We start from the raw sequence: 12,834 nt of genomic DNA on the forward strand, positions 1-12,834 counted from the left end.
CCAAAACTGATGGTCACAAACTGCTGCAGATGAATGAACCCCCAAATTAAAGAAAGTCGTCAGCAACTTCATTATTACTCACTCAAATGATATCATTTAGGAAATCACTAAAAGATGAGTGGAACTTTGGAGTTCATGGAAAATGCATGTTTGTCATTGTGTCCCAGAGTGCTTTTAGGTCAGAGGAGGCAGGTAGATTATGAGATTATAACAATTTATCTATCTATATCCTCCCAGTGAGTGGAGATAAGTAGATAGAATTATAATTGATTACACTATGTACTTACTTTTATCGGAACATGTGTGTGTGTGTTTGCATGCATTAATATACTTTGTCCTAAAAATGACTGTGCTCCTTCACCAAATAAACTGTGTGATGAATGGGTGACATGTGATGCTTTTTGGGGGTGGGTGCTCATGGATGCATTTTAAATGGCATTTTCCTGTCTTTACATGTGTCTCATAATTCTTCAAGCAACAATCCTCCCTGAATTTAACCTCATTATAAAAGAATGTCTGCTTTCTGTGCATTTAGTTTCTCTGAACCTCTGTTTGTTAATATATGAAAATGAATCATTACATACTAAAACCAAGAGACAAATATATGAGATGACAAACTTGCCATCAGGCATATTACTTTTAAAAAGACAAAACAAAGACCATTTAAAGAGAGTCAGAGTGTGAGAACTTTTATATTTTCAAGTTTAAGTCCACATGCCTTGGTATTTAGTGTATATATTTTGAAGCTTTTATCTCACCCAATAATCCCGAATGAAAAATTCATAAGTAGCAATGTTTGAAGCTATTTCTTAAGTTAAAAGCCATGGTACATATCGCAGATTCTGTGAAGAAATGGGGGTAATTTTGAAGGAATTGCCATCTATAAGTTTTATAGATTCTCTAGCTCAAACTAGACTCAAGGTCTCAGCCTCAGCATTTCTCTCATTTCCTCTTGCTGTAATTAATCAAAATCCTTCATTTCTGGCCAATGTCTTCCTGAATATGAATAAGAAATAAAATACCATTTGATGTTTAAAATTATGGGGGCTATCTTAATGACGGAAATAGATGATTGGGAGTAGAAGAGAATGCCTGATTATATATATTCATGAAGATGTCAAAGGTTTATAAAGCCAGTGTCTGCAGATGAGAAAGCCGTGGTTTTTCTCGGGCCATCTTGGTGGAGTGTATTCCCAGCAGTCACCATGACCATGAACAGCCAGGGGTCAGCCCGGAAAGGTATGTGCTGCAGCTTAGTGACTATGTGACTTTCTCAGTATTCCTGATATGGCATAGGGGTGTCTATTCTGAAATTTTACCTAATGCAGGTTTTGACTTTAGAGGGATATGGAGAATAACTGCCTTTCTCCAGACATTGCATGACCAGAACCACCAACACAGACTCAAGACAACTGTGATGTTGTCCAAAATAACTTTATTCCTTATTCATATCAACAGATAAGGAAAATACAAAGATAACTGGCTTAGAGCAAGGGTGATGGGGTTGTTGATATTCCACAGAAGGAGATGGGAACATCATGAGACACTCGCCTTGTACTCCAGCTAAGAGTCCCTACCCATGCTGAGGTCAGTCTCAGAGATACAGCTGACTGTGAGTTAACAATGGAGTTTAAAGTAATAGCTTCTTCATTAATGTAGAAATTATTCATACTTAAGCACAGTAGACTATGAGATCAGTGGCTCTCAAGCGGGGGAGATACCCTTCTTTCAGAGATGTGACTCATCTAGAGATATCCAGAAGTAAATAGTGATGGCATAATGGAAGTAAGGAAGAAAACAGGAAGCTGCTACTTGTAGCTAATGGGTAGAAATCGTGGATACTCTGAACGCCCCCCCCCCCCCAACTACTGCAAACTGAGCCTGAAAACAAGTAGCAACCCAGGTCACAAAGTTGGTGTTGCAGAGACTGGGAACATGGACTGACACAGCCAAGAGGACCCTTGGGTCTACCTGTCACAATTCTAGAAAGAAGCAAGAAAGATTTTCTTGTTGCCAGGTCTCACTAAGAGTTGGTTAATGAGTTTTAATAAGTGTGACAAAATCTTCAGCAAGGCAGGCATAACACACATAGTGATGGCAGGGGTCTGGCTTATATTGTTCTGAGAATTTGTTTAAATAGAAGCGACATTTCAATAGAAGGGGAAAATAAAGAGGCTAGTATTAAATAATTGTCTTTACTTCTTTGGTGACATTTGAAGAAACCAAAAGAATTAATAGCAACATAAAACGTTTTTGTGACACATATGAGAAAGCCCCTCTTTAATTTTTATCTCATTTTAAACTGAAAACCTCAAATGATAAATGTTCAGATAAATGTACTCAGAAAACATCTATACAGTTATGAATTATAAAAGCTACTGCTGGAGTACCATTATCCCAAAAGCATATTTTTTCACACATGTAGACAAATTATGAAGCCTCTGAAAGTATAAATATATATTTATATATATTGTATTGTGTAAATATACTTGAAGTGTGTTTTGGGAAAATTAGAAGTATTTTTCAAGAAATATATCTCAATAACTGAAAATTTTCAGCTAGTGAGCTATTTAACAGTGCTGTATAGTAATTTTGTGGTTAACATTGACTTAAATATTAAAAATTCTTAGAGAATGTGACTACTCAAGACCAGAAGAAACTTCCATGGTATGAAATTGCCTTAAGGCAATAACTTAATACACTAGCTCAGATTAATTTATACTCAGAATGTTTGCAAAGTGAACAAGTACTTCTGAGACAAGTGCAGAAATGACAAAATCTACCCTCCCCGCAGCACATATCTGTGAAAATGTTAATATCAGGTAAACACAATGTGTAGAGTGTTGACTCTTCCTTCACCACAAATTCAAGCACACATGTAAGGTGCTGGGGTCAGGTAAGGTTCTCTTCAGCCGTTCCCACATTTCTTTAGCAGGGACACTCCTCCTGCTGCTGATGTCAAACCTGCTGTTCTGCCAAAATGTGCAGCCTATGCCAATCTGCCACAGTGATGACTGCCAGACGCCTCTACCGGAGCTGTTTGACCGTGTGGTCATGCTTTCTCACTACATCCATACCCTGTATACAGATATGTTCATTGAATTTGTAAGTACTTCACTCATTTCTGGAATCTTTTAAAAAGGATCTCTTCAAAACGATTCTGATGTGTTTCAGTTAAAGAGTGATCTGTGAACTATATCTTCAAGGGAAAAAGAAACACCGGCTTGTAAAAGTTGGAACAAGGAGAATGGGACAATTTCATAAAGTCTTACAGATTTGCAAAAGTGAAGCGACCTTCAATATTTTGTAATTTGTGTTTTTAAATGTAAACTTGAGGTGTGCAGCACTCTGTATAGTGGCAGAAGTCTTCACAGTCTCACGTGTGTGAGTCCAGGATCTAGAAGGTTTTTTTCATGTGGTACTCTGCAAATGCCCAGTGAAGGAGAACAGCGTGACAGGAGTGAACTCTGTGGATGGGATAGAATTAACCTAAACTGAAGCCACACAGTAGTGGGAATAAAAAAATAATCGGTCCTCAGACAGCCCCAAACATTCAGAGCCATTTGTTAAAACTTTCATAGCAGGGTTTCAATTAAAGTAGGAAGCAGAGAAAGGCCCTCTATTGTTGATACAGGCCTTTCCAAGGACTTACTTGATTTCTTTGAGTCAATTCACAAGGCACTTGTTAGAAATAACTTCAGTACATCAGTGGGTATTCAGAAAGTGGTTCATCACTTACATTAAATATGAATTTATAATGTTCTCTTTATTCACTAACATCTCTTTCAGTAGTTGACTGCTCATAATTCACTTCTGAAATCTTCCTAGAAATTCTTCTAAATTTTCAGAATTTTTACTAAATTTTAGTTTATAATAATACTTTATACAAGTACCAACCAGGGACCATATATGAGGCAAATTTAAGTCCTTTAAACTTATGTAAGAGTTGTGTAGTTTGGTAGTTATGTGGGTGCCTAACTAGTGGAACCCAGGTTGGCTTTGATTCTGCTGCCTGCTTTTGAGACCTTTTCCTCTAACTGGGCTGCCTCTTCTAGCTTCAATTGTTCTTCTGTTGAGAACCTCACCTAGCTTTACTGCAACTTGATATGCCAAGGCCTGCTTATATCCATGAGAGCCCTTCCATCAAGAAATAGAAAGGAGGAGTGGATGGGCAGGGGCGTTGGGGGAAAGACTTAGAGGAAGAGAAACTGCAGTCAGGATGAAAAGTAAATAAATAAATTGGCTAATTGAATAAAACAAAACAAAACAAAAAACCAGACATTATCAAGAAAGTAAAGTTCAATACAATAAGCAAGTAATGGAAGAAACATAAATTAAAATTTTAGAACATTATTCAAATGAGTTAACATTAATTATAACTTATATATTGAATAACTTTTCCATTTTAATTGTTCACTGTTTAATATTTTTCAATTATGTATGCCTGGTATTTTACAGTTTATTTAGTCACAATCCACACACTTATATTCAGCACATATGAAGAATTTAGTCCTGTACAAGTTCATAGATTCAGAATGAAAAGCTGTTTTTAATAATGCTTAAGTGAAGGAATCATATCAATCTGAAACTCCAGGCACAATAAATAAGCAAACAAAAATAATACACGCTATTATTTACTTTCTTTTTTTTTAGCAAGTATTTTTCTTTTTTTAAAATTTATTTATTATTATTTTCTTTATTTACATTTCAAATGCTATCCTGAAAGTTCCCTATACCCCACCCCCGTCCCTGCTCCCCTACCCACCCACTCCNACTACTTGGCCCTGGCCTTCCCCTGTGCTGGGTCATATAAAGTTTATAAGACCAGGGGCCTCTCTTCCCAATGATGGCTGATTAGGCCATCTTCTGCTACATATGCAGCTAGAGACTCGAGCTCAGGGGGTACTGGTTAGTTCATATTGTTGTTGTACCTGCAGGGTTGCAGCCCCCTACAACTCCTTGGGTACTTTCTCTAGCTCCTCCATTGGGAGCCCTGTGTTCAATCCAATAGCTGGCTGTGAGCATCCACTTCTGTGTTTGCCAGGCACTGGCATAGCCTCACAAGAGGCCGCTATATCAGGGTCCCTTCAGCAGAATCTTGCTGGCATGTGCATTAGTATCTGGGTTTGGTGGTTGATGATGGGATGGATTCCCGGATGGGGTAGTCTAGTAATTTATAAAAAAAGACAAGACAAAGAAGTAAAAAGTTACAGACTAGGCTGGGAAATAAGTAGAAAAGGGTTACTTAATTCCTTAATTTTAATTGTTTTGTAAACTTAATTTAAATATCTAGTAAATGCATGAACATTCTGGTTATATATGTTTTAAATACCCAGACTTTGCTAATGGAATTTCTATTACTATTTCTAGGATAGGCAGTATGTGCATGACCGTGAGCTCATTGCCAAGGCCTTCAATGGCTGCCCCACTTCTTCCCTGGCTACTCCTGAAGACAAGGAACAAGCCCTGAAAGTCCCCGTGAGTCCTCAGCCCATCTTCTTACCGACATCTGTGAGGCAGTACACTGGTGTTGGTGTAGTCCATGTTATCAGAGCACTGAAATAGCTCTAGTAATTACCCATGCGAAGATAAAAGGGAGGGGAGACAGTGATTGGCCAAAACAAATACACATTGCAGCAGTGAAGGGTGGGTTAAAAAAATAAAAAAAGGAATACTTAACAATATTGTAGCTGAGCCATAAAGTATCCTTGAAGGTGACATTGCATATGTTATCCTGTAGGAAACTTTGAACTGGACTTCATGATTATGAATAAATTGACATTCATATTTGTAGGAAATATGTAAGAAATGTCAATTTAGTTGTGTTTGTTCTACATTCTGGGAACTCCTCCCTTGGCAGTCTCTATTACTGACTACTGCATATCACTCCTGACCTTGCAAGTTCTCCTGGTCGTGCTCTCCTGTCCTTACCTACATCTGCATTCTTCCCAGACTTCTTCACCTTATTCTGAATCTTATATTGAAAGTCCCCTCACCAAGAAGTATTTGAAAATTTGCTTTATTGTGCTTTCACAGGTATAACTGGAGTCTCATATGATAATAATGTCTTAATGTTATAGCAGGTCTAATTATTAATTTTTATACACCATGCCATAACCAATCTCAACATAACTAAACAAAAATCTATACACAAGTGGATTATGTTATGGGGAAGTCAAAGGTAGACATTGTCTCAAAAATGGTTTGGTCTACTTCACAGACACTAGTGATATTTATCTTTAATCAATCAGCTAATATATATATAATATATATATATATATATATATATATATATATGTATAATATTTACATACTATATAATATATAGAGATTTATATATTTTATTTTATTATATTTATGTGATATACATATATGTATGTCTCCAAAATGTGTATATCTCCATTATATTCTCTATTTAATTTGTCACATCTCAGTTCTACATTCCTGCTACTTTAATTAATATTATAGTGTTAACAGAAGAAAAAATGAAATAACAGGCTGAGGACCAAGAGAAAATATTCAGTGAAAAGTACTCTAATGATAGAAAATCCACAACACACACTAATGATGTTCCTGAAAATTCATCCTCTCAAAAATTCCATGTCACAATGCATTATTATTTCACTTGTTGAGATAAAGAACATGGGATCTAGAGGGTGATACTAATTTTTTATGAGTTTCAATACTAGTAGGCCTACAGTGGTGGCTTCATCTAAGTAAAGATTTCACTTTTCTGCGTGTGCTATTATGCTCCCAGGAAGCTATGGTGTCATTACCATTTGGCACTTACTTTCCTACCTCAAACCTTTTATACTTTTCCATTTTAATATCTCTTGAAATGCTCTCTACTCATTGTTTTCATTTTCATTTGAGTAAATAAGAGGCATCTGTACAGTCAGTATTTCAAATCAGAGATGAGTTTTATGTGTATTTTGAGAGTGAGCAGACAGCCAGTTGTAGGTTAAAACTGTGTTGTGGTTTATAGTAATGCTTGTATTGTAAGCACAATTCTGTGTTATTTTTCTTCAATTGTACATACAACCAATAAGCCGTTCTTCTAGAGGTGATGGAAATCAATTAATGTACACTGCTGAAAGCACATTCTATATCCTCTTTTTATAGTATCTTTCTTTTAACATTCTAAAAGAAGATGAAAATAATATATTCATATAATGATAAATCTTATTCTCTATTGTCAAAATTATTTGGGTCAATAGTCACTGATGATGGCGGTGTTTATCTTTCCCAAGGGCAACCTAGAACCCACTAAGTTATAATACCCACTGAGTGCCACCAATACTTTGCTTTGTTATGAACATTCAAAGTAACAGAAAAAGTAGACCAGACCACGAAGGCTGATGATAGAATTCTAGAGGTTAATCAAAACACAAAGAATTTGATATTTTAGAGAAAAAATAGTCATTTAAAGGCTATGAAGATTTAAGTCAATTAAGTATTTCCAAGTAAGTATGAAGATCTGAATTTGAATATGCCAAAATCTTACTTTAAAAAACTAAGCATGAATGTAGTCAGACATGGTGATGCATGCCTTGTATCCTAGCACTCAGTAGGCACAAGCAGGTGCATCTCTTGCTCTGCACTTGATCTCAGCAAAAGGCTTAGAAGTGATAAGTATCTCTGTTCTAGATCTGAAAAACAAATCAAATCACAACAAAAACAAAAACAACAGAAAACCAACGCACGGGGGTGCATTCTTATAATCTCAGCACAGGAAATGTGAACACAGTTTAGCCAGTCATCCTAGGCTACTGAGAAAGTTCCAGGCCAGGGAGATACTGTATCTCATAATACAAGGTGGGCTGCTTCTGAGCAACGACACCAAAGGTTGTTTTCTAGTCTCCAAAAAAAAAGCATGCATACCCATAAATATATACACACAGGTACACACACACACAGAGACACATATACACAAATACAGAAATGAAAGTAGTCATATAAGCAAGATATTTTTGGTTTTACTCTAACAGAGTACATGCTAATAGTTGTTTGACTCTTCTATAATATTGTGGTCTAATACGATAGTAATACACATAGTTATGAAAATGAATATTTTTTTCAGCCTCTATGAACAAAACACACATCTAACTAACTCTGTTGTATTTTACTTGCTTTCATTATTGTTCAACATGGTGAATTAGCCGGAAGTTCTTCTCAACCTGATCCTCAGTTTGGTGCACTCCTGGAGTGACCCTCTGTTTCAACTAATAACTGGAGTAGGTGGTATTCATGAAGCCCCTGATGCCATCTTATCAAGAGCCAAAGAGATCGAGGAACAAAACAAGCGGCTTCTTGAGGGGGTTGAGAAGATAATTAGCCAGGTAAGCTGTTCCAGAAAGTTCAGCTTTTCTGACTTATGGAAAAGCTGATTTCTACAATGAGCAACAAATCTTGAAATACTCTAAACACCTTAGGTGAAAGCCTAGGATCTGATTAGCCATCTGTTTACAACGAGGAGAATAACCGTCAACTCAGAAACACATCTATATATGTTAGTTTAAACTTTTAGATGGCTAATTGACTTGTTACACCCTACTGATATATACCTACTATCCATGAGTTTGGCTGAAATTTTACATAGGTCTTTCCCCAAAATATGAATTCTATCATTACAAGAAATAAGGATGCAAAAATGCTCATATATGAATTGGAATTATTTTTTTTTTCTAATTAGGCCTATCCTGAAGCGAAAGGAAATGGGATCTACTTTGTTTGGTCACAACTTCCATCCCTGCAGGGAGTTGACAAAGAATCCAAAGTCTTGGAATTGCATAACACCATTCGCTGCCTGCGCAGGGATTCCCACAAGGTGGACAATTTTCTCAAGTTCCTGAGGTGCCAAATTGTCCATAAAAACAACTGCTAAGCCCACATCAGTCCATCTATTTCTGAGATGATCCTTGAAAATCTACTTCTTCAAAAGTTTTATTTGCTTTATAGTTTTCAGTTCATGCTTGGCTGCAATTGGTCTCTTCTTAAATAATAAAAACAAACTTTAAAAAAAATGTCAAAGTCTGAAAAGGATTTGTCAATGTTTCCTTTGTTAATTTAATAGAAAATCATTCCTGGACATCATAATCATCATAATCACATCATCAAATTTTGTCATGAATAGCAAGTTTAATTCTTATGAATAATGCATATAGAAAAGTAGTTTATATCAGAAAGTTAATATAGGCCAAGATTTTTAGAATTGAAGAAGGAAGTTACTAGTAACAAGTCCATCTATTCTACCAAAAGAGTAGAAAACCAGATGATTTCTGTGACACAATTTTCCAGTATAGGAATGAATAAACCAAGCACTATAGAGGTGCATCTAGAGAGTATATTCTCAGCTAAGCAATCTGAAATTGGTAGGATACAACAAGACATTATCCCTAAATATCTTTTTTAAAATTGGCTTTAGAAATTTTTCTGGGGACTCTCAAGTCTTCACATTAACCATTTTACCCATTATAACAGGTTGAAGAAACTGAGGTCCAGACAGAATGAGAGCAGATTATAGAAAATTAAGTACAACTGCATTTTCCATCTATTCTGAGCTAATCAACTTGGTCTTGGGAGGAAACTGTTGGTACTTGATTGAGGACAAAGCATACTGTAGAAAACTTTCTTAAATTTTCCCTATTATCCCTACATAATCTAAATCAAATGGCAGTTTTCATTCTCTTGCAATTGGTCACTGTGTGTAACATTCTGTGACATATTTCTCCCACCTACTTTGCTTATTGGTGGGAAAAAGGCATCTGGAAAAGAAATTTATCTAATAATTAAAATTTTTGTATAAATGGACCTATCAGGCATAGAAGAATTGGCTGACATTTATAAATTAGTTAAATAAACGCCAGTGCATCGTGTCAGTTTCTTACTCACAAGAGTTGAAAGAGGCACATGATGCCCCTAATCTATACATTAAGAGCTGTTGATTATTTCTCAACAGAACTAAATACTTAGACATTGCTACTGAAGCACCTGAAGAATTTACTGCAAAATAAAAACAAACAAACAAACAAACAAACAAATAAATAAATAAATCAAGCTTACAATGATGTAGGAGTTCCCAACCCTTTGAATGGCTTCAATGGTAACCTAAGTCACTATGTAGAATAGTTCAGAATAACTGTCAACAACTATGATAACTCAGCAACATGATAAGGCTATTAGCAATCCTGGCACAAAGTTATAACTGCAATCAACAACGATCTTATTTCAATGAGTTTCTCCCACTTGAGGAAATTCAGATGTTGTATCCAAAGTCAGTAAGAAAAACAAGTGAAAAAAAAAAAAAAAACAATGGCAACAACAACAACAACCCAACCAAACCAAACAAAGCAAAGCAAACAAACAAAAAACAGTGCTTGAGGAGGTCATGGTTTCCATCAACAAGTCTATGATCAGATTTTTTTTTTGATAAATGGATGTGATGTTCTTTTCAAACTACCTTCTAAATATATATGTGTAGATATATTGATTATGAGAATGGTTACCTAGATCTGTTGGGAGAAATGCTGTACAATGCTGATGGTTAAGGAAAGAAACTTGTATTTAGCTAAGTCTAGGACTATTCTTTTATTAGATATTTTCTTCATTTACATTTCAAATGCTATCCCAAAAGTCCCCTATTACCCCTTCCCCCCACCCTGCTCCCCTACCCACTCAGTCCCACTTCTTGACCCTGGCATTCCCCTGTACTGGGTCATATAAAATTTGCTAGACCAAGGGGCCTCTCTCCCAATGATGGCCAACTATGCCATCTTCTGGTACATATGCAGCTAGAGACACGAGCTCTGGGGGTACTGGATAGTTCATATTGTTGTTCCTCCTATAGGGTCGCAGACCCCTTTAGCTCCTTGGGTACTTTCTCTAGCTCCTCCATTGGGGCCCTGTGTTCTATCCTATAGATGACTGTGAGCATCCACTTCTGTATTTGCCAGGTACTGAAAAAGCCTCACAGGAGACAGCTATATCAGGGTACTTTCAACAAAATCTTGCTGGCGTATGCAATAGTGTCTGCTTTTGGTGGCTGATTATGGGATAGACACCCATGTGGGACAGTCTCTGAGTGGTCCATCCTCTCTTCTTAGCTCCAAAATTTGTCACTGCAACTCCTTCCATGGATATTTTATTCCCTATTCTAGGGAGGAATGAAGTATCCATGTGTTGGTCTTCTTTCTTCTTGAATTTCTTGTGTTTTGGAGATTGTATCTTTGGTATTCTAGGTTTCTGGGCTAATATGCACTTACCACTGAGTGCGTATCAAGTGACTTCTTTTGTGATTGGGTTACCTCACTCAGGATAATATCCTCCAGATATATCCATTTGCCCAAGAATTTCATAAATTCATTGTTTTTAATAGCTGAGTAGTACTCCATTGTGTAAATGTACCACATTTTCTGTATCAGAATTGACAAATGGGACCTCATAAAATTGCAAAGCTTCTGTAGGGCAAAAGATACAGTCAATAAGACACAAGGCTACCAACAGATTGGGAAAGAATTTTCAACAATCCTAAATCTGATAGGGGACTAATATCCAATATATACAAAGAGCTCAAGAAGCTGAACTCCAGAAATTCAAATAACCCCATTAAAAAATGTGGTACGGAGCTAAACAAAGAATTCTCAACTGAGGTATACAGAAGGGCTGAGAAGCACTTGAAAAAATGTTCAACATCCTTAGTCATCAGGGAAATGCAAATCAAAACAACCCTGAGATTCCACCTCACACCAGTCAGAAGGGTTAGGATCAAAAATTCAGGGGACAGCAGATGCTGGTGAGGATGTGGAGAAAGAGGAACACTTCTCCATTGCTGGTGGGATTGAAAGCTTGTACAACCACTCTGGAAATCAGTCTGGCGGTTCATCACAAAACTGGACATAGTACTATCATTAGATCCAGCAATACCTCTCCTGGGCATATACCCAGAAGATGTTCCAACCGGTAATTAGGACACATGCTCCACTATGTTCATAGCAGCCCTATTTATAATAATAGCCAGAATCTGGAAAAAAACCAGATGTCCCTCAACAGAGGAATGGATAAGTCTAGGATTATTGACTGTTGCTGAGATGGGGCAATTCAGTGTTCATAAATGCATTGAAACCATTTACATCGCTTGAAGCACTCAAGAGGAATCAGAGAAAACGTGAAAGACATAAGACCTTGAACTAAGACAAATTATTGGGAATTAATTTTGTTACTCCTGCCAACCTGAAAATAAGTAACCATGTTGGAGACTCACAGAATGACTTGAAGCCTAAGACAAACATGGAGGAAAACAAGGAAACACATAGATGTAGGGCCAGGACTGTTTTAAAGCTCAGTAGGATGTCAATATTTCCTTAGGGGAAAATGTCACCTACCTAGAGACACTGATACAGTCTGTCCCCCAGCTCTGCTTGGGTCTGGGTGTATCTTTTTGTTTTTATAGGAGGTAGAATGTAGACTAACAGTAACTGTGAGGTGAAGCATCTTTTCTGAGTTGGAGACCATATTGTTGTGTTAGCTCTAAGAAATGCAGCTTGCTTTGAATCAACTATGAACCTGTAAGTAACCTTTCACAATGTCCCTCGAGGTTTTATCAATGTGTTATTTTAGCAAGGTGTGTTTGGAGAGTTTATATTTGTATATTGTGATTAGTGCTATCTTTGAAGTACAGGTGTTTGATCATGCCTCACCTGGAAACAGGGCAAGAGAGAAAAGGGGAGAGAACTACTTAGAATGGAATTGCTCAGTTAACTTGGAGATCAGTGGTTTTTCTTTTGCATTGTTTTTACTGATAGAATGGTAAAAGGGGGCATTTCTACTTGTATTTAG

At 36.7% G+C, this 12,834-nt stretch overlaps 1 protein-coding gene across 2 annotated transcripts; it reads left to right on the top strand.

Moving 5' to 3' along the window:
- Positions 1-1,156: 1,156 nt before the first annotated feature.
- Positions 1,157-9,038, top strand: LOC110333918 (prolactin). 2 transcript variants are annotated; one of them, XM_021215703.1, is made up of 5 exons: positions 1,157-1,239; positions 2,936-3,105; positions 5,371-5,478; positions 8,160-8,339; positions 8,693-9,038. In XM_021215703.1, the coding sequence occupies exons 1-5, from the start codon at positions 1,206-1,208 to the stop codon at positions 8,882-8,884; spliced, it is 684 nt and encodes a 227-aa protein (XP_021071362.1). In that variant the 5' UTR covers positions 1,157-1,205; the 3' UTR covers positions 8,885-9,038. The 2 variants fall into 2 exon arrangements, with proteins under 2 accessions (XP_021071362.1, XP_021071361.1); XM_021215702.1 differs by having other exon boundaries at positions 2,933-3,105; positions 8,693-9,011.
- Positions 9,039-12,834: the final 3,796 nt, after the last annotated feature.

The sequence above is a fragment of the Mus pahari genome, chromosome 16, assembly GCF_900095145.1.
Source record: "Mus pahari chromosome 16, PAHARI_EIJ_v1.1, whole genome shotgun sequence".
Lineage (NCBI taxonomy): Eukaryota > Metazoa > Chordata > Mammalia > Rodentia > Muridae > Mus > Mus pahari.